Genomic DNA, 19,871 nt, shown 5'->3' on the forward strand with positions numbered 1-19,871 from the left:
AATGTTCAGAAATATGGGATATATCTGAGCAGTGAGAGATGGTAACAGGACCATAGTTAGCTACTCTTCTGTATGGTCGCAGGAAGGTGTTCATCCTGCACACATGGCCAAACCAACACAGTCTCTGGGTTTCCTCCTTGATCGTGGTTTGATGGTTTTATTTCAAAGGTGACTCCCAGAATGTATCACAGCCAACATGTTTGGAAGACCTCAAGCGTTTTCATATCTGAGCAGCATCCATGTCTTCTGTCTATAGAGCAGTGCTGGTGATTTAGGGTTCAGAAGAAGCACGTTTTAAACCTGATGGTTGTATTTTCTTTCACAGGCACCATTTGACTGAGGCGACGGACGCGGTGGCCTGAATGATCCTGCTGTAAATCTCAGCTGTGGATGCTGTTTTCTTCTTCAACACTGACCCCAGAGACTTAAACACCTTGACCTCCATTTGAACTCCATCGAGGTAGATGATGGTCTGGGATTCATCAGCTGTCAGGGCTGGATCTTGTCTGCGTTGATTTTCCAGCCATAAGATTGTGTGATACTTTTAATAATAATAATAACAATAATAATAATAAATAAAATCCTATTTTGTATAGTTTTATCTTTAATGCATTAAAAATGAAGATGAAAGTGCTTTACAATACAAAATGAAAAACAACTGGGAAAAACCTTAATAAAGAAATAAAGCAAACTAATAAAAATGCAACAAATAAAAGCAGGATATATTAGTAATAATTTAAATTAAAATGCACAAGATAAAATTATAAATATACATTTAAATAAAAAATGCAATACAATACAAAAAGTTCAATAACTAACAAAAAAGAACAATATTATATAGTGCATTATATAGTAAAATTATAAAGTGAATTCTAAACTCATAAGAGAAATATGTATATTCAATGCATATTTATTAAATATATTTATACAGTGTATAAAAATGGCAAAACAAATGCATTCTGTGCATTTATTTGTATTTGTTATTAGATGTTTTCAGTGATGTGTAGTTGTAATAAAGGTTACAGATGTAACTAAATGGTACTGACTTCTGTGATCTGCATTGTACTTTACATTAACCATGTACGTATGCAGTAAGACACTCACACGCAATGTATTTCTAATGTATTTCAAAGATATTAAATCATTACTGCATTTTTACAGAGTATCAATACTTGCTTTTGTCATGTTGAAAGGTTTCATTTGCTAATATTTAAAATGAAGATAGTGGAATACAAATTAATTTCAAAAGGTATCAAACAGTAAAGTACATTAGACAGGATTTTGGCTATTTTCATACATTACATACATTTATTTTTGTATAGTACATTTCTATGTGCAATATTTCCCCATACATTTTAAAAATTATTTTAAAATATATTTGGTTAATATGGCAATATATTCTGAAATATATTATAGTGTTTGGAATGTACTTTGGCATGAAATGTATTTCAAATGTATAAAATATATGTCCATATATATGTGTTCTATATGCTATAAAACTGCTCTAATATGATCCTGTTTTCTAGTCCATGTTAATATTCTCACTGCTGCGCTTTTGTACAAGTTTGTTTGTTGTTCTTGTCGTCCTATGAAAGCGCTACAGCAGTGAAGAGCAGTGGAGAGGTAACATCACGTGCTCAGACTCGATGCTGGCCTCGGCTGTGTTATCTAGCACTATGAACTGTCATGATGATGTCACGTTTAAGATGAAAGACTTTTTCCAGGTTTCATTTTAACACTAGCTGCTCAGGTTGGTTCTCTGATTCTGTTGAAGGAAATGAAGAAGAAAATGGACAGATTTTTGCTACCCAAGCTAACCAAGCTCGAACACAGCTGTTAACTAGCCTTTGTCTGCTAAGCTAGCTCTTAGCTTGTAAACAGTTGGCGGGACTTGCTGTCTGAAAGCTCCTCCGTATTCCATCCATTCCAGCAGTTTCAGATCCATCTTTTCTCAGATGTTCCGCTTGACTGAACTGAAATGGAGACAGTAAAATATTATCACGGCGTGTTAACATTCCAGCCCAGCTGTAATCACCACTCGCGGGACAGATACCATCGTACACGCTCTTTATCTTTCTCTCGCGCTCTCTCAGCATGACCGAGCCCAACACACCTTCACCTCTGTCTGCAGCTCCGAGGCTAATGTAGCTAACAGGCCAGCATGGTGGAGTCTGTGGACAGAATCATGGACAAAATGTAGGCTTGTAGATGGCTGCTATTGTATTAGCTGTGCTAACGTACTATAGTTTAAAAGTAAACAAGCAAGCATCAGATATCAGACATGTTTTGGCCTTTAGATATAACTACGGAACGAAAAGTCTGCGTCCGACTTTAGAACATCGGTCTTTGTGAATATCTGGATGCTAAACATAAACAAACTGTGCTGTGTGCCAGTGAGAAGAGTTCATATTTAGAAAATAAAGCCCTGTCCTCCTGTGGAAAAAACACATATGGACATGTATTTTTATATATTTGAAATACATTTTAAACACGTTGCAGTCTATACTGAAATACATTCAAACACTAAACTGTATTTCAGAATATATTGCCGTATTAACCAAATATATTTAAAAATGCATTTATTTTAAAATGTATGGGGAAATATTACACAAAGAAATGTACCATACAAAAATAAATGTATGTAAATGTGTTTATCAAATCCATTTGGAAATGTATGAAAATATCCAAAATCCTGTCTAATGCACTTTACTGTCTGATGCCTTTTGAAATTAATTTGTATTGCACTATCTTCATTTTAAATATTAGCAAATGAACCTTCAACATGATAGAAGCAAGAGTTGTAGGTATTAATACTCTGTGAAAATGCAGTTATGATTTGATATCTTGTTCATTTAAAATACATTGTGTGTGAGTTTCGTACTGCAAATGTACATGGCTAATGTAAAGCACAATGTAGATCACAGAAGTCAGTACTGTTTAGTTACATCTATAACCTTTATTACAACTACACACAACTGAACAAATGTAATAACTAATACAAATAAATTAATTTTAACAATATATTTAATGAATATAGTTTTTGGCCATTTTCATACATTGCAAAAATATTCTTGATCGACACATTTAAAATTTATGAAAAATTTTTTTTTCCACATGGGATCCTTAAATGACACCCTGCCTTTTCTGATGGGGCGATTAAAGGAACCTTATTTGAGGAAATCAGACACTTATCATCTTTATTTATTGCTGTTGAACTCCTGTCGTAGCTCAGCCTGAGTAATTGGAGAGCCAGTGGCAAAAGAGTGAAAAAAGCATCAAAAAGAAGAGCGTCCTTGTCTCTCTGCTGCTGCAGCCTGCAGGCTCTGGCGTGTCCTCACGTTAGTCGGCATATTTTTGTATGTTGTATGAATTGACTGTATTTTATACTGTCAGTTTCTCACTAAGAGGCAAAATTAGCTCAGCTGCTCAGATTTTACAGCTTCATAACTGTTCTTCATAGCTCAGAGTTTACAGCATTTCTGAAGTCAAACATACGCAATATTCAGCTGTTTAATGTGAGTTTTAGAATCCTTTAATGCTGAAGGCTTTGTGTGAAATGCTGGATTTCACAGAGAGAAACTCTATTAGGGGAAGTTCACTGATGAGTCACCAGCTTCTAATGTAATGTACTTACTGAAATAGTACCTTTTACACAGAATATTAACATCAATATATGACCAGAACTTCACCCATTTGTCCAGCTACCAGAATTGTCCCTGGGCAGTGTGACTGATATCAGAACCTCTCAGTTGAAATAAGTTGTTTAGTTTTTTAATGTGTTGTCTGTATTTTAGTTACAAAAACAAACATTTACAGAAAACAGCTGAAAAATGTAAAGCCTCAGAGACACTATACAACTTTATACACAGATTATATATTAATAACAGATTATAAAGACTGATTATCTCGCACTTTCTCAACGATTATAATATTAGAAAATAATACAGTTGGCTTGGAAAAGCGAACATACTGTTCTTTGTCATCTTCTTATTTTTAATCTATGCTCAAAAAATAAAATGTTTCTTGTCCCACAGTTTTTGGGCTAGAACCACAAAACTTTGCAGGATCATAGGACCTATACCTGATAACGTGGCTTCTGATTTTTAAACCAGTTCGATGTACGTTTTTTATAGAGCTCACTTTAAGACGTTTTTTTTCCCATAGGAAATGAATGGCAGAATCTTCGGCACATTCAAGTCTAACTGCTACAAGAGATGTCACAATGCACATCTCTCACACAGACACTCATACACAGTATACACAGACTCACACACATACAGCCTAATGCACAATATCAGCCCAAACAATGGATTAAAGTAGCAGTGGATTTAACGTTCAAGTGATTTAAGGTAGCAGGAAATTTAAGGTAGCAGTGTGCTTAAAGTGACAGTGGATTTAACGTGCCAGTGAATTTAAGGTAGCAGGAGATTTGAGATAGCAAGTGGATTTAAGATATAAGTGGATTTAAGATGCCATTGAATTTAAATTATGAAATAGATTAAAGGTAGCAGTGAATTTAAGGAAGCAGTGGATTTAAGGTACCAGTCGATTTAATAACATAGCAACCACCTAGCAACACCTTAGAAGCAACCTGGGATACCATAGCAACCACCTACCAACATCTAATCAACACTTTAGCAACCACCAACAGTCTTTTACTGTTTTGACGTTTTTTCATGAAGTTTGTTCATGAACTTTTCCTTTCTAGTTTTAATTATTTCTAGATTTATCCAGTATTTGTATCCAGTAAAGTTCTCATTCCTTTAGCAAATCATTTTGCTAATTGCTTATAAAGAAAAAATGCTCTGCCAGTTTCTGGAATGAAACAAATTCAATAGATAAAATATCTAAAAACAATAAAAAATGTGCAGTAATAAAGCAAAGAACCGTATGATATTCTTAAAACAAACTCAAAATTGAACTGTTAGACATATTACATACTAGATTGAGGATGATTTCATTTACCAAGATACCATTTCAATCGCCACCCTGAACTGAACCAAACTCACCAAACCAACATGAAAACCTACACACTGTCGTTGTTTGGACACACAGACAACAAATCAAACCTGCATGTTTAGCAGCTCATGGCTGTACAGACAAACACATTTGGGTGATTTTAGGGGAGTTAACTGCACAGGCTCAGATTACTAATTAAATCTAGGGTTAGGATTAGTACCAGGATTATGTTTAATACCAGTGTTGGGATTACTATCAGGGTTAGGATTAGTACCAGGATTAGGTTCAATACCAGTGTTGGGATTACTATCAGTGTTAGGATAAGTTCCAGAATTAGGTTTAATACCAGTGTTAGGAGTACTACTAGAGTTAGGATTAGTACCAGGGTTAGGTTTAATACCAGGGTTAGGTTTAACATCTGTGTTAGGATTAATAGCAGTGTTAGGAGTAAGATTAGTACCAGGATTAGGTTTAATACCAGTGTTAGGATTACTACCAGGGTTAGGATTAGTACCAGGGTTAGGTTTAATACCAGTGTTAGGATTAGTACCAGGCTTATGATTAGTACTGGGGTTAGGTTTAATACCAGTGTTAGGATAACTAACAGGGTTAGGATTAGTACCAGTGTTAGATTACTTAAATTCAGGATTTAAATGTAAGTTACATGCAAGGTAAGCATCTACAGTGAACTGTCCAAACAAAGAATTACTAAAAATAAAACACTTCAACTCATCTTAAACTCCTACTAACCATCAGACATTATTTGATTTTCTTTACAAACATTTGACTCTGACTGGCTCATCATCTGCAGACTAAAGCCCACCAGCCTCAACTCTGCCTGACAGAGAGTCTGAGCTAAAATCAGTGTAGAAATGGTGCAGTGTAAACAGACTTTAGCTGTGCCTGGGTGTGGGGGGTAGGTGAAGGTGTAGTGGTGTAATAACCTGACCCTGACCCTCCAAGACTCTGGGTTGGTTGGACTCACTTCTCCAATTACACCGTATCCCCCTATACCAACCCCACCCTCACCACCCCGTTATCTCCAGCTGTCTATTCAGTGGACTTCCTGCTTCATGGAGCTCAAATAGCCCGTGGTCAATTCCGACAGGTGAGACCCAGGTAGCTTCTCTTTTGTGTATTTAAAGATGCCGCTGCTTGGAGAGCGCCGTGGGGCCTTTGATCCAGAGTGAAGGGTTCCTGCAGTTCCTGTAGCTCCACTACAGCAGGTAACCCAACCCCGGCTTCCGCAGCAGATGGCCGAAGGTGGGTCTGTTTGCAGAGCTGTGTTTGGTGACATCAGCTCCAACTTTCAACTTCTTTCCTCTACCGCGGCAGCATTGTTCTTAAATCCCTTCTTTTCAGCAATGTGGATTTTCTTCCCTTCTGCCGGTCTCGCCTTTCTCTTTCAGCAGGCAGCAGGAGCAAAAGAGGAACATCAGAAAACACCGTCCTTCGTCCATTTTTCAGTGCAAAAAGATGAACTTAGGTTTGTTTTAGAAATGCCAGAGTTTATGTAAATAAGACAGTGGTGTCCTCAGGCAGCACAGCTACATTAGCCTGAGCACTGAGCTATGATGGTGTTTGATGTGATGATTAGGCTGCAGGTGCTGGCAGTGAATCTGGCGTGACTGCGCTTCTGCAGGGTTTTTTGTAACATAATAAAGACTCTGCAAAAACATGAGGACTGTTAAAGAATTAATGTTATTATGATTTTTCACTTAGGCTGAAGTTAATGATCCACGTTAGATTCCCACTATGCGTGACCTGAACATCTTAATGCGATCAAACATAAAAATCATCATAAAGTGCCGCTCGCTCCAGACTGAGCTAATGCAGCATTGTGGAAGTGAAGAACTTCACCAGCTAGAGCTTTAACCTTTCTATAGTAAAAAAGTGCATTAGTGGTCAGTAGTAGTAAGCAGTGTGTGATGTGCTGTGGTGTTATGGTGCATTGTGGTCAGTTGTAGTAAGCAGTGTGTGATGTGCTGTGGTGTTATGGTGCAGTGTGGTCAGTTGTAGTAAGCAGTGTGTGATGTGCTGTGGTGTTATGGCGCATTGTGGTCAGTAGTAGTAAGTAGTGTGTGATGTGCTGTAGTATTATGGTGTGTTGTGGTCAGTAGTAGTGAGCAGTGTGTGATGTACTGTAGTGCTATGGCGCATTGTGGTCAGTAATAATGAGCAGTGTGTGATGTGCTGTAGTGTAGTGCATTGTGGTCAGTACTAGTGAGCAGAGCGTGGTGTTCTGTAGTGCTATGGTGCGTTGTGGTCAGTAATAGTGAGAACTGTGTGATGTGCTGTGGTGTTATGGTGCGTTGTGGACAGTAATAATAAGCAGTGTGTGATGTGCTGTAGTGTAGTGCATTGCAGTTAGTAGTAGTTAGCAGTGTGTGATGTACTGTAGTGTTATGGTGTGTTGAGGTCAGTAGTAGTGAGCAGTGTGTGATGTGCTGTAGTGTAGTGCGTTGTGGTCAGTAATAGTGAGTAGTTTGTGATGTGCTGTGGTGTTGTGGTGTAGTGAGTTGCAATGAATAGTAGTGAGTTTTAGTGAGCGGTAGTGAACTGTAGTGAGAAGCAGTTAATTGTAGTTTGCAGTAGTGCATATTAATGAGTGTGTCATGTAGCATTGAGGTGTAGTGTGCAGTAGTGAGTTGTAATGAATAGTAGTGAGTTGTAGTGAGAAATAGTAGTATGTTGTCCTGTGTAGCAGTGAATGTAGCAGTATGAAGTAGTATAAGTAGTATAAGTAGTGAGTTTTAATATATAATAGAGTTGTCATGTGCAAGAGTGAGTTGTAGTGTGCAGTAGTGAGTAATAGTGAGGTTTAATCTGTAGTAGTGTGTGGTGTATTTTTCTCCTCTTTCCTCCAGCCTGTCTGCTATAGTAGAACAGACAGAGTGAGAAAGAGAGAGAGAGCCCGGGGGGAGTGTTCAAGCTCCTCCCACCCCCAGAGTTCCAGCCAATCAGAAAAGGCATGCACATTTCCACTACAATAGGTGAATATCTTCTAAGTGAGATGGACAGAGAGAGAGAGAGAGAGAGAGAGAGAGAGAGAGAGAGAGAGTGTGTAACCTGTGCGTCTCTCTCAGTGACTCACTCACCCCTGAGAGTCTGAAGTGACAGAATAAATGAGGAGAGGGATCAGATATTCAAAGATTTAAAGGAGGAATCGTGATTCTGCAGAGTTTCACACTCTGGACGCACTTGGACAATCTCTCACGTGTGTGTGTGTGTGTTGTGGTCAGTAAGTGGTCATGCTGCGTGAGCTGCTGCTGCTGCTGGTGTGTGTGCTGCGGAGCGTATGGTCCGGTGGAGCGTGTCCGGCGGTGTGTTCGTGTGCGGAGGACGGGCTGCTGATGATGGTGGACTGTTCTGAACTCGGACTATCGGCCGTGCCGAGCGACATCAGCCCCTTCACCTCGTACCTGTGAGTACACACCTCCCTCTGTGCCAGTGAGTGAGTGAGTGAGTGAGTGAGTGAGTGAGTGAGTGTGAGCACGTGGTGGTGTTTTAGTCGCTCTGACTGCCGTCCAGCACAGTGCAACAAGGCTAATCAGTCTAAAATGTGATTTATTTGCAGACTTGATGGTTGTAAATAGCTGTGGTTAGACGCTGGTGGCTGATTGCAGTTAATTTCTTAAGTCCACATCTGATAGGGCTGAAAAAATGATGTTTTTTTTATATATCAAAATCACATTTTTCAAATCACAAGAGCTGCAGTTTTTTATTTTATTGCCTATTTTATCAAAAGTGTTGCCTGAGGTTTTAAGAGGGGACATTTAGTCAAATAACACAGAGCTTGTGAACTGCTTCTAGATGAGTTAGACCAATCAGAGGCAAACCTCCATGTGTTGTAACATCACAACTTGCTGGCTGTTTGGCACACTACATTCAGGGGTCAAGCCTCAAGCCAGAAAAAGTGGATATTCTGGTCTTCTTGGCAAAAAAACAAGTCTTTAATTTATAGAAAGTAATTGCAAATTAAATTGTAGTTGCAATATTAGTCAGAAAATTTGCAATTGGCTATTTCCCCCATGTTGTTCAGCCCTAAATATTTAAATATGATTTGGTCCGTATGTTCTGTCTGAGCACAAACCTGAAGAAATGCTTCAAACTGAACAAGCCATGTGGCTAAAAGCGAGTTTTTTCACTTAAATTATCATTAAATTGAGTATTTTGGTCACAGCTGGTTTTTACCAAAACAACAGAAAATCCATATTTGATTGTGAATAAAAATTAAAATGACACATAATATAAAACTCAGATGGATCCTGTTAGATGTTCATTCAAAATATAACTATACAAACTTTAATCATCATGCTTAATGTAGTTGTGATGGTGTTGGAGTTGATTTAGTGGGATTTAGTTTTTGCTCAGTGATTGATTATAAATTAGCATATTATAAAGCAGAACCCATGTTTTCACTGCATTCTGTTGCCGCTCTGAGTGTGTGTGTGTGTGTGAGTGTGTCAGTGTGTAGTGAAGTAGTGGGGAGCTCTGTACTGTATTGAGTTTCCTGGTGTCAGCTGGACGTATGTGGGGTCAGAGCCATGTGAAGCGCTAAGTCGCGCCAGATGGCCGCTGATTGTGGGCGCTGACGCAGGAGGACTCAAGTGTTCCTCATAAAAAATCTCATAAAAACTCATTCAGCACGTGAAGTGATAACTGAGCTCCCGCTGGGGGGTGTGAGGGGGCCGGGGGCCGGATATTTGGGCTGGACAGTAAATACGGTGACTATCCTCTACTGTAAATACACTGAAACATATCACCAATACAGAATATTGAATTGTATTACCAGAGCTTAAATTTTTTTCTGGAATTTCTAGCATTCATGATATTTATATTATAATTATAATTATATTATAATATTGCCACATTATTAACAAAAGATATTAAATGTATATTATTTTGTGTTATATTTATTATATGTCGTAGTGAGCAGTGAGTAGAAATTTGTAGTAGTGCATAGAAATGTGTAGTAGTGAGCAGTAGTAAGCAGCAGTGTATAGTAGTAAGCAGCAGTGTGTAGTAATGTGTAGTAGTGGCCAACAGTGTGTAGTAGAAAGCAGCAATGTGGAGTAGTGAGCAGCAGAGTGTAGTAGTGAGCAGCAGTATGTAGTATTGCATAGTAGTCAGCAGCAGTATGAAGTAGTGAGCAGCAGTGTGAAGTAGTGAGCAGCAGTGTGGAGTAGTGAGCAACAGTGTGTACTAATGAGCAGTAATGAGCAGTAGTATGAAGCAGTGAGCAGCAGTGTGTAATAGTGAGCCGCAGTATGAAGTAGTGAGCTGCAGTGTGGAGTAGTGAGCAACAGTGTGTGGTAGTACATATTGGCGCTAGTGAGCAGCAGTGTGTAGCAGTGTGTAGTAATGTATTAGTGAGCAGCAGTGTGAAGCAGTGTGTAGCAGTTTGTAGTAGTGTGTAGTAATGTGTAGTAAGCAGTGGTGATTAGTCGTGAGTTGTAGTGCGTAGTAGTGTTAGGAGTTGCATGGTTATCAGTCTGGATGTCAGTGTAAAGTATTTTGTTAGTCACATGCCACTAAATTAACAGCAGACACTGCGTTTTTTACATCGCAGAAAAAATCTTGTTGCATTCCAGACCCTGACGCTCTACTCATAGACTTACATGGACAGTCTGATGCTCACTACACTCAAAAATCTCCAATTCTCACAACTGTCCTTGCTTCTGTGTACTGGTTCCTCCTGTTAATCCAGCTAAATGCTGGTAGAATGAGTAGTAGTAGATGGGAGTGAGCAATAGTGTGTAGTTGTGTAGAAGTAGTGAGCAGTAGTGACTGCTGTAGTACGTAGCAGTGAGTAATAGTGTTTATTTATTTGTGTTCTGTACTTGGTGAGTAAAGTGGCTGATTGTGAGCTCCACACTGCTGTCAGAACTGTCTGCTCTCGGCAGTATTGACATTTCATGTAAAAGAATTTGTTCAGTGCGGTTTATTTTCACTTGATGGGTTGCTGCTGCTTTCTCTTGTAGCTTTTTCCATCAGCGGATCTGTTTGAAATGGAAATGTGCAGCATTAGCCGCTCTGCTGTTTGGAGAGTGAACGTGTGTAAATATTGATTCGGCTTTGATGTGTGTGTCATTGTGAAGGTGTCAGAATGTTTGGGAGAAGTCCTGCCTGCTCCATGAAGCCTTTGATAACACTTTTCACTTCAAACTTAGATGTTGTGCCAAAGGACGGCTGCTTTCACGCTCAAAGGAGAACGTCACACACTGCACATATTGTATAATCACGCATCCCTGAGATGTGTTAGAGTTCCCAAATCATAGAAAAACCAACTGTTGCTGTAAACTGATTTAAAATGTACTGTTCACTCTTCAATACATACAGTCTGTACATGCAAACTAATCTGTAAAAAAACAGCCTGTTTTCAATTCATCATGGTTGTGATGTCACCACTATAAACACATTTTATATAGATGCCATTCAGCCTGCAGCATTTAGCCCCGCCCATTCATCCTACAGCAGTTTGGCCCCACCCATTCAGCCGCAGTTTAGCCCCACCCAGTCAGCCTACAGCAGTTCAGCCCCACCCATTCATCCTACAGCAGTCTAGCCCCACCCATTCATGCTGAAGTTATGAGGAGTGCTTCCCAACTGCTTTTTGATTGCACAATACTGGACAGCTATCAGAACAGTGCTATTTACATATATCAGTCTTAAAAGCACAATAACAGAAAAAGTTTAAATCTAAGACATAAAGAAAGGCTGGACAATGGTCAAGTAAAAATTAATTACATAAGTAATTTTTGAATGTTTTGAATGCTAATGTTTGGTACATAAAACCACACAAAAGTTATAAGTGGACCTCAGAGGAGTAATAAAATATAATAAAACATATAGAACATGGAGTGAACAAGTGGGTGAAATCAGCAGAGCACAACAAACAGAAATGAGTAAGTATAAAAGAGTACGAGTGGGTAAAAAAGATTAATGTTTATGGAGGTGTGTGAGTGTGTGTGAATGAGTTATTGAAATTGGAGGAAGTTTCCAGAAGCCTCTGGACCAACTGGACATGAACAGGTGCCCTGAGGCTCTGAAAAAACCTAAAGAGAGAGAGAGAGAGAGGAGAGAGAGAGAGAGAGAGAGAAAATGCTATTGGCTGAATGAGCAGCCGTATGTAAATATGTTGAAGCTCCTCATTAACCGCTGACAGATCAGTAAAGAAACATAGCACCAAAATCACTGACTAGTCAATGACATATTAATCATTAGTTGACAGAGAACCTGTTAACAGTTTCGTTTCAGTGTATTAATTTCTACAGTGACATAATGAGTAGTGGTGACATCATCAGGTATTTCGTATGTTTACTGCTGTGGAGAAATTTCCACTGTAAAGTAGGGGTGCAACGATTATTCGACTTAGTCGACTAAAATCGACGACCAAATTAGTTGGCAACACTAGGAACGTTTTGACATTACTGCTCACTGAAGAGTTAACAACAGCATGATAGCAGCCTCAAGAACAAAATCCTCAAAAGTGTGGGAGCTAAACTTAGAAAAAGGTTGTCAGTTGTGCTATTTGTAAATCTGACCTTAGCTGGCATGGGAGCACAACCTCCATGTTGGAGCATCTGAAGAGGAAACTTGTCGGCTCACTGGATAAAGAAGATTCAGCTCGGTAAGATATGCCCCGTCCCAAACCGCATACTAGCTCACTAAATAGTGTGTAAAAATAGCGCATATACCATTAGAAGTGCATTCATTAGTGTAGTGTGTGAAGCACAGAAGTGTGTGGTTTGGGACGCGGCGATAGTTGCGCTAGCGAGCTAGCACTAGCAAGGGTTACCATTGAAACGAAGCGTTTACACAAAATCGTTCAAGTTTAACTGTTCATAGAGAGCAAGTTTGCCACAAACCTTCGCCACTTTCCTGTCTGCTCCAATAGAGCGCGTCAACTGGGAATATCTGCTCTCAGAGGAGAGCAAGTCTGTCACAAGAGCACGGAGAGATACTGACTTTCCTCCGTTTCAGTAAAGACCTGTGACTGTAGAATTTAGCTGCAGCAGAGTTTAGACAGACAGCAGAATGCACAGAGCACAGACCGCACTGTTTAAAATTTAAATTTAATTTTAGATTTTTTTATTTACTTGATTAAAAAATGATTTAGTTTTGTTATATTTTATTGCTGCTACTTTGCACATCCTTGGTTATAAATTCTGACAGGAAAAATACATTGGCGTTTTATTTATCTTTTGTATTAGCAGGAAAATTCATTAAAACAGTGAATTCTTGAATGGTATTCATCTTTATTGTCTTCATTGTTAGTTGGCAAATGCATAAAACAACCTCAATCTAAATTTAAAAGCTAATAGCTACATAAAAGTTATTTGGTAATGTAGTGATTAATAATCCGAATAATCGATTATTCGTTTCAGTAATCGATAGATTATTCGACTATGAAATTAGTCTTTTGTTGCAGCCCTACTGTAAAGATGATCTACTGTAAACTACTCTGACCTAATAAAAAGCCAAAGTAAATTCAAATTAAACTCCCAGCAGTGAATCTCCCTTAAAGACAGGAAACAGACATTCCTCTACCAGATCAGATTTAGTTTTGTTTGAATATTATTGTGTACGATAAGGCGTGTTACCTGTGATTAGTGCATCGTTGACTGCAGTCAGTCTTTATCTTTATTTTGGTCAATTAATTGCTGAATTTAAATCAGCGTCGCTGATGAAAGTGATTCTTTTAATTGGCTGTTGAGTCCAGCAGGTCAGTGTTGAGGACAGAGATGCAGGAAGATGTTCCAAGTTGGGGGTGCTGAAATTTTAAGCAGTGTGACATGACTGATGATGTCATTCAATATGATTTGCCATTTTATGCAATCAAACGGGTTGTTAATGTGTCGATTGTGGAACGTCTACAGACCCCCCTCCCACACACATAAAAGCAAAAGAGAGCAGAGCAGGTACACACAGCGACTGAATAAATTTAAAAAATTAAATCTTAGCAAATGTAAGCATCTTAAATGTAGTGAAATTGTTCAATATTCCTCATTATAACATTTTTGTAAGAATATTATGAATAATTTATTTATAGACACTTTTTTACTTGTTTTGAATAATTTTAATAATAATTAAATTATAATTATAATAATAATTTAAAGTGTCTTATTCCACTGGCAGACCATTTTACATCTTAAGTGTTATTTCTTGTAAAATGATGTGCCAGTGGAATAAGACACTTTCATAAGATAAAATTACTCAAAAAAAAGTAAAAAATATAGAAACAGATGGAATAATCTTATAATATTCTTACAACAACCTCATAATGAGAAATACCAGATATATTTACTACATTTAAGATGTTTACACTGGCTAAAATATCATATTTTGCAGTCTTTAATCTGCAAAAGCAAAGGTTTATCTACCAACAGGCAATTTAACCATTTTTGCTATTGGAACATCCAAAGTTTTAAACTTCTTCTCAACAAAGCTGAATGTTATTATAAATAAACACAGACACATGAGAGCTCTGAAGGTGCTCTGATAACACGAACACAAAACAACAAGATGCTCTTCTTTAATTAATTTTTGTATCATACAGTTGTGAACATGTGCCAGCTACTGATTTCTCAGATTGATGAAACCTTTTTTTCATGAGCAGCATTTTTATTTGATTAAAGAGATGCTAATTTTTGCTGGGTTTCTGTGTTGTCTTAGCACCAAACAAACGGTTCTTTACTTTAACATTCACATGGTAGATAAAGCATAAACACGGACATTTGACATTTGAATCTTTGCATAGAAAAATGTAACATCACAGAAGAAACCTGCTAGCCTGCTAGCCTGCTAGCTCATAGTTTTCTGCCAAGCTGGTTAGCCAGGACTTTTGCAAGTCGTCTAGCTTTCTTTCTTCAGTTGCAAACACAGACTGCTGCCCCCTCCTGATCTGGAAAGTTATGTCCTCTAATTCTGTCTGTCCACTGAAGTCACAGCACAGATTTTAACAGCGAAAGTGACAGTGAACTGTCTTTAATGGCTTGGCATATCAGGACCCTAACAGATTAGAGCAGTAAGTGTGTTTACATACTCTTAATAAACCAATAACTGCAGAAAATCAGATTGTGTCAGTAACTGGTTCAGTGCGTTTAAACTTGATAATCTGATAACTGCAGAAAATCTGATTGTAATTAACTGGTTCAGTGTGTTTACACTTAATAATCTGATAACTGCAGAAAATCAGATCATGTAAGTAACTGGTTCAGTGTGTTTACATGTAATAATCTGATAACTGCAGAAAACCAGATTGTGTAAGTAACTGGTTCAGTGTTTTTACATGTAATAATCTGATAACTGAAGAAAGTCAGATTGTGTAAGTAACTGGTTCAGTGTGTTTACACTTAATAATCTGATAACTGCAGAAAATCAGATTGTGTCAGTAACTTGTTCAGTGTGTTTACACTTAATAATCTGATAACTGCAGAAAATCAGATTGTGTCAGTAACTGATTCAGTGTGTTTTCATGCTCTTGGGTAATCAGATAATGGAGAAACTTTGGGTCTACATGAGTGAGGCAGTAATCGGATTTATGCTTTACAACCAGCAAATAAATTCACAGAATAAGACGTGACGTAAACGTAACATAAAAATCAAACGTCAAGCAGCTTTTGCAAACATTGAGTTACTTTAGTGGGAAATACGACCATATATCATCTAGAAGATGAAGAATATTCAAATCCTTCATTTTGTCGAGCATGTAGTTGGTTTCAGCATTGCTCCAAAAGTGTTGTGTTCTGTCTCGTGGGTGCTGTGTTAAACACTGCTTGCTGTTACCGGGACAGCGCTCTGTTTTAACACAATCAGATTTATAGACCTTAATCTGATTTAAGAAATCAGAGTGTGTGTTTTCAAAATCTCTTAATAATCAGATAACTGCAGCAATATGATAATGATTGGAGTATTAAGTGCATGTAAACACACTCACCATTTCCCAAATCTTCTCTAACACACCTGATGAAGGAAAAGCAGAAATGTGCCGAGTGTCCCGGACTGTGGAGCAGTGGGTTAAAGGGCAGAGTGTTGTGTGAAGTCAGATAAAGCTGCTCAGATCTGCAGTGTGAATATGTGAGCAGGTCTTAAGTGTTCTGGGCTGAAGTGCTGCAGCATTAAAGCCCTGAGAGCTCTGCTGTTCTCTCTTCAACCACAGCGGCTCTGCTGAGAAACCAGGGTGATAATGGAGTTATTAATTTTGGCCGAGCTCTGAAGCCCAAGATTTATTGCTCAGGGGCGGGGTAGGGTCTTTGAGGGGGAGGAGGAGAACACAGTCCTGTTCAAACTGCATATATTATTTCAGAAAGGTCTGAGCTGGAGCTCTATCTGTCTGCGCTGGTGTGTTTAATAAACCTGGTCTGCGCTGCGAGAAAAGCTGAGCACGATCGGTGGCCAAAGCTTCAGTGTGACTAAAAGCAGATGCAGGTGAAAGTTAATGAAGTGTGTGTGGCAGAGAAAGAAGCTCAGACTGATTCTGAAGAACCGCAGACTGACACTCTGCAGCCTCTTGCCTGCTTTCTGTTTCAGAATGAGTTCAGGAACGACAGTGAGAGAGAGAGAGAGAGAGAGAGAGAGAAAGAGAAAGAGAGAGAGAGAGTGAAAGACAGAGCAAAAGAAAGAAAGAGAGAGATAATGAGAGAAAGAGACAGACAGTGAGAGAGAAAAGGAAGAGATGTTTCTGAAATCTATCCGCAGTTCTGTAAACTCTTGCAGTTTCTGTAGAAGAATTCAGTTTCAAGAAATCAGATTTCTGAGGTACAAACACCTGTGAGAGAAACAGGCAGAACAGACAAACTGATTCCTCCTGAATTTACTGAGAGTAAATTGAGGGTATTGATGGTATTGATAGTATTGAGGGTATTTATGGTATGGAGTGAATTGATGGTATTGATAGGATTGAGTGTATTGATGGTATTGATGATTTTGGGGTCATTGATGATGTTGATTATATAGAGGGTATTGGTGGTACTGAGGGTCTTGAGGGTATTGATGGCATTAATAGTTTTGAGGATATTGATGATGTTGATGGTATTGATGACATTTAATGTATTGATAGGATTGAGGGTACTGAAGGTATTGATTGTTTTGTGGGTATTGATGGTATTGAGGGTATTGATGGCTTTAAAGAATATTGATGTTTTTTAAGGTATTGAGGGTATTGATTGTATTAAGGTATTGAGAGTATTGATGATGTTGAAGGTATTTAAGGTATAGGACAGTGGTCATCAGTCTTATCCTTGAAGGGCCAGTGTGGCTGCAGGCTTTCCTCCCAAACAAGCAGAAGTTCACCTGGTTCCACCTGTTTAATCAGTTGGTCTTAGTCTTCAACTGACTGGTTATATGAGAAGTTCTTCTGCAGCCACATTGGCCCTTTGTGGACAAGATTGGTGACCTCAGCAGGAACCAGGAACTTAAAAAAAAAAAAAAACTTTAGTTGCATTTTCAGCTCTGGAGTTTTTGTTTATGGGTCGTACTGCTAAGAAATGTTTCTTTTCCAAAGTAGATACAGACTGTCAGCAAGCAAGAAATGATCACCAGCTATTAAAATCACAGGAACAGAAGAACATGTTCAGGAACTGTGTGGTCATCCTTTAGTTGTGGAATCTTTAGTTCCTCAAAAGGTGATGAAGCTTTGGTGGAAACGCACCTATTGTCTCCTAAGCCATCAGAAACACAATAATACAGTATATGTGTTTAACACATTTCTATAAACCAACAGCACCTGTAAGAGCAGGAAAAATCTAGTTGCAGACAACATAAAGCTCAGTAATTAATGAACAGATATGCTGAATATACAGATGACAGATCTGATATAATACCGAAGAGAACAGAGAAAAAGCAGAGAGAGAAAAAGCCTGAGTGAACAGATGAAGTCTTAAAATCAATTTAAAGCATTTGACCACCTCAAAAAGTGAAACAAATCCTCAACAGGAACGTGAGTTTAAAGGCAGATGTAGAACCTTCATGGTGGAAAACACTGCTGAATGAGTAACACACATACATGCCCTCCAAACATCGCTTTATTAACAACACACTGCATGTATATCTGAACACACACATGCACACCCACAGAGATGCAGACTCAACCTCACCCTCAAACAAACATGGGAGTAATTGTTCATTTCCTCTCGTTCCCATTACCTAACAGTGAAATGAGAGCAATTAGTGTCCTGTGAAGTCGACCCAAAAATAGTCGGAGTCCGTGCAGGATAAATAAACGGGGGACCTACCGCAGACTGATGCGTCTCTAGGCCATCCTTAAACAGATCCAGAGCTAAAGCAGTGCACTCGGCTCACAGCGTGGAATCTGCAGCCTCGGGAATCCAGCTCAGTCTCAAGCTGAAATACAAGAAACCCAGAAGAGCTTCTCTTTCTCACATGCTCCCTCTGAGCTTCGTCTACAATTAAATATCAATTTAGGGTCAATAATATAATGAGAAAACTGGCAGGCTGATTAAGATAATAATGATGGTAATGTTCTGAGGGTGGTCAGTGAATGAGTATGATTAATGCGTGAATGTGGTAAGTGAGTGAGTGTGATGAAAGAGTGAGTGTGGTCAATAAATGAGTGTGATGAATGAGTGAGTGATTAAAGCATGTGGTGAATGAATGAGTGTAATTAATGAATAAGTGTGATTAATGAGTGAGTGATGAATGAATGAGTATAAATGAACAAGTGTGGTGAATGAGTGAGTGTGATGAATGAGTGAGTGATTAAAGCATGAATGAGTGTGTGAATGAGTGTGTGTGTGATGAATGAATGAGAGACGAAAGAAGCAGTATGATGAATGAGAGTGATTAAGGAGTGTCAAGAATGAGTGTGGGGAATGAACGAGTGTGATAAATAAGCGTGATGAATGAGTGAATGTGGTGAATGAATGAGTATGTGTGATTAATTAATGAGTGTGATGAATGAGTGAGTGTGATGAATAAGTGGTGAATAAGTGGGTGTGATAAGTGAGTGTGATGAATGAATAAGGGATGAATGAAGGAGTGTGATGAATGAATGAGTAATGAATAACTGAGTATGATGAGTGGGTGAATGAGTGAATAAAGGCTCTCATTTAGGGATGTAACAGTATAACACTGAACACTTTTTATAGCCAACACGAAGAATAACAGGGCACCAAATTATCAGCTCTTATTCCAAAACACTGTTTATCAGTGAATAGTAGATCAGCCGCCGGTACGTCACTCAGTCGCATTCTTATCAGGCCAGAAAAGGTGATCACAGAACCTTCACCAATCATGACGGTGCAACTGGAACTGCAAACATTTCTCAGCGTTTGAATGCTCACGTATGGACCCAGTAATGCTTTTCCTCTGCGTCTAACGTCTACACAGTGAGCGATTTCTAGCGCTCGTTCGTCTCCAAGCCACCCAGGTTTGGGGTTTTCTGGGGATGGATCTGGGCCACGGTGGCCGCTGTGTCTGAGGGAGGAGATCAGAGGCCGGTTGTTTAACAAGTAAGCGGTGAGGTATTCACAACTCTGCTCACAACACGTCCCATCTGTAAAGAGTTTCAGTCCAAACAAACCCATTTAACGCTCGAGTTGCACTCCACCGTAAACCAATAACTTAAGCCGTCATCTCTTACCCAAACAACTTTACATTTCTCTCGCACCACAGTGTGAACGGAGTCCCTCGTCTGTTGTCAAAAACGTTGTAAATAAAGTCCTGGAGTGAAATGACTTGGCTACAGATACGTGCGATTTCAAAGAAAACAGCTAACGTTTGAGAGAGCCTCTGCTAGTCTGATTGAAATCGAAGCTTTATTGGAATATCAAGCTCAAAAATGATGGCTCATCCTGTCGGTCATGGTGTGCAAGGTTATATGAAGTTCATATTATGGCCCTTGCTCACGTTAGTGAGGCTTTTTCTTTTCTGACAGCGTAATCTCTGAG

General features: G+C 38.8%; 1 protein-coding gene across 1 annotated transcript in view; it reads left to right on the forward strand.

Annotated features, from left to right (window-relative positions):
- The first annotated feature begins 7,986 nt into the window (after window positions 1-7,986).
- LOC118822562 (leucine-rich repeat-containing G-protein coupled receptor 6) overlaps window positions 7,987-19,871 on the forward strand; it is a 76,234-nt gene continuing 64,349 nt past the window's right edge. Inside the window, exon 1 of the mRNA XM_036591689.1 lies at window positions 7,987-8,383. Coding sequence (XP_036447582.1) covers window positions 8,211-8,383 — 173 coding nt within the window. The 5' untranslated portion in view covers window positions 7,987-8,210. The remainder of the gene's footprint in view (window positions 8,384-19,871) is intronic.

Source organism: Colossoma macropomum, unplaced genomic scaffold (assembly GCF_904425465.1).
Source record: "Colossoma macropomum unplaced genomic scaffold, Colossoma_macropomum, whole genome shotgun sequence".
Lineage (NCBI taxonomy): Eukaryota > Metazoa > Chordata > Actinopteri > Characiformes > Serrasalmidae > Colossoma > Colossoma macropomum.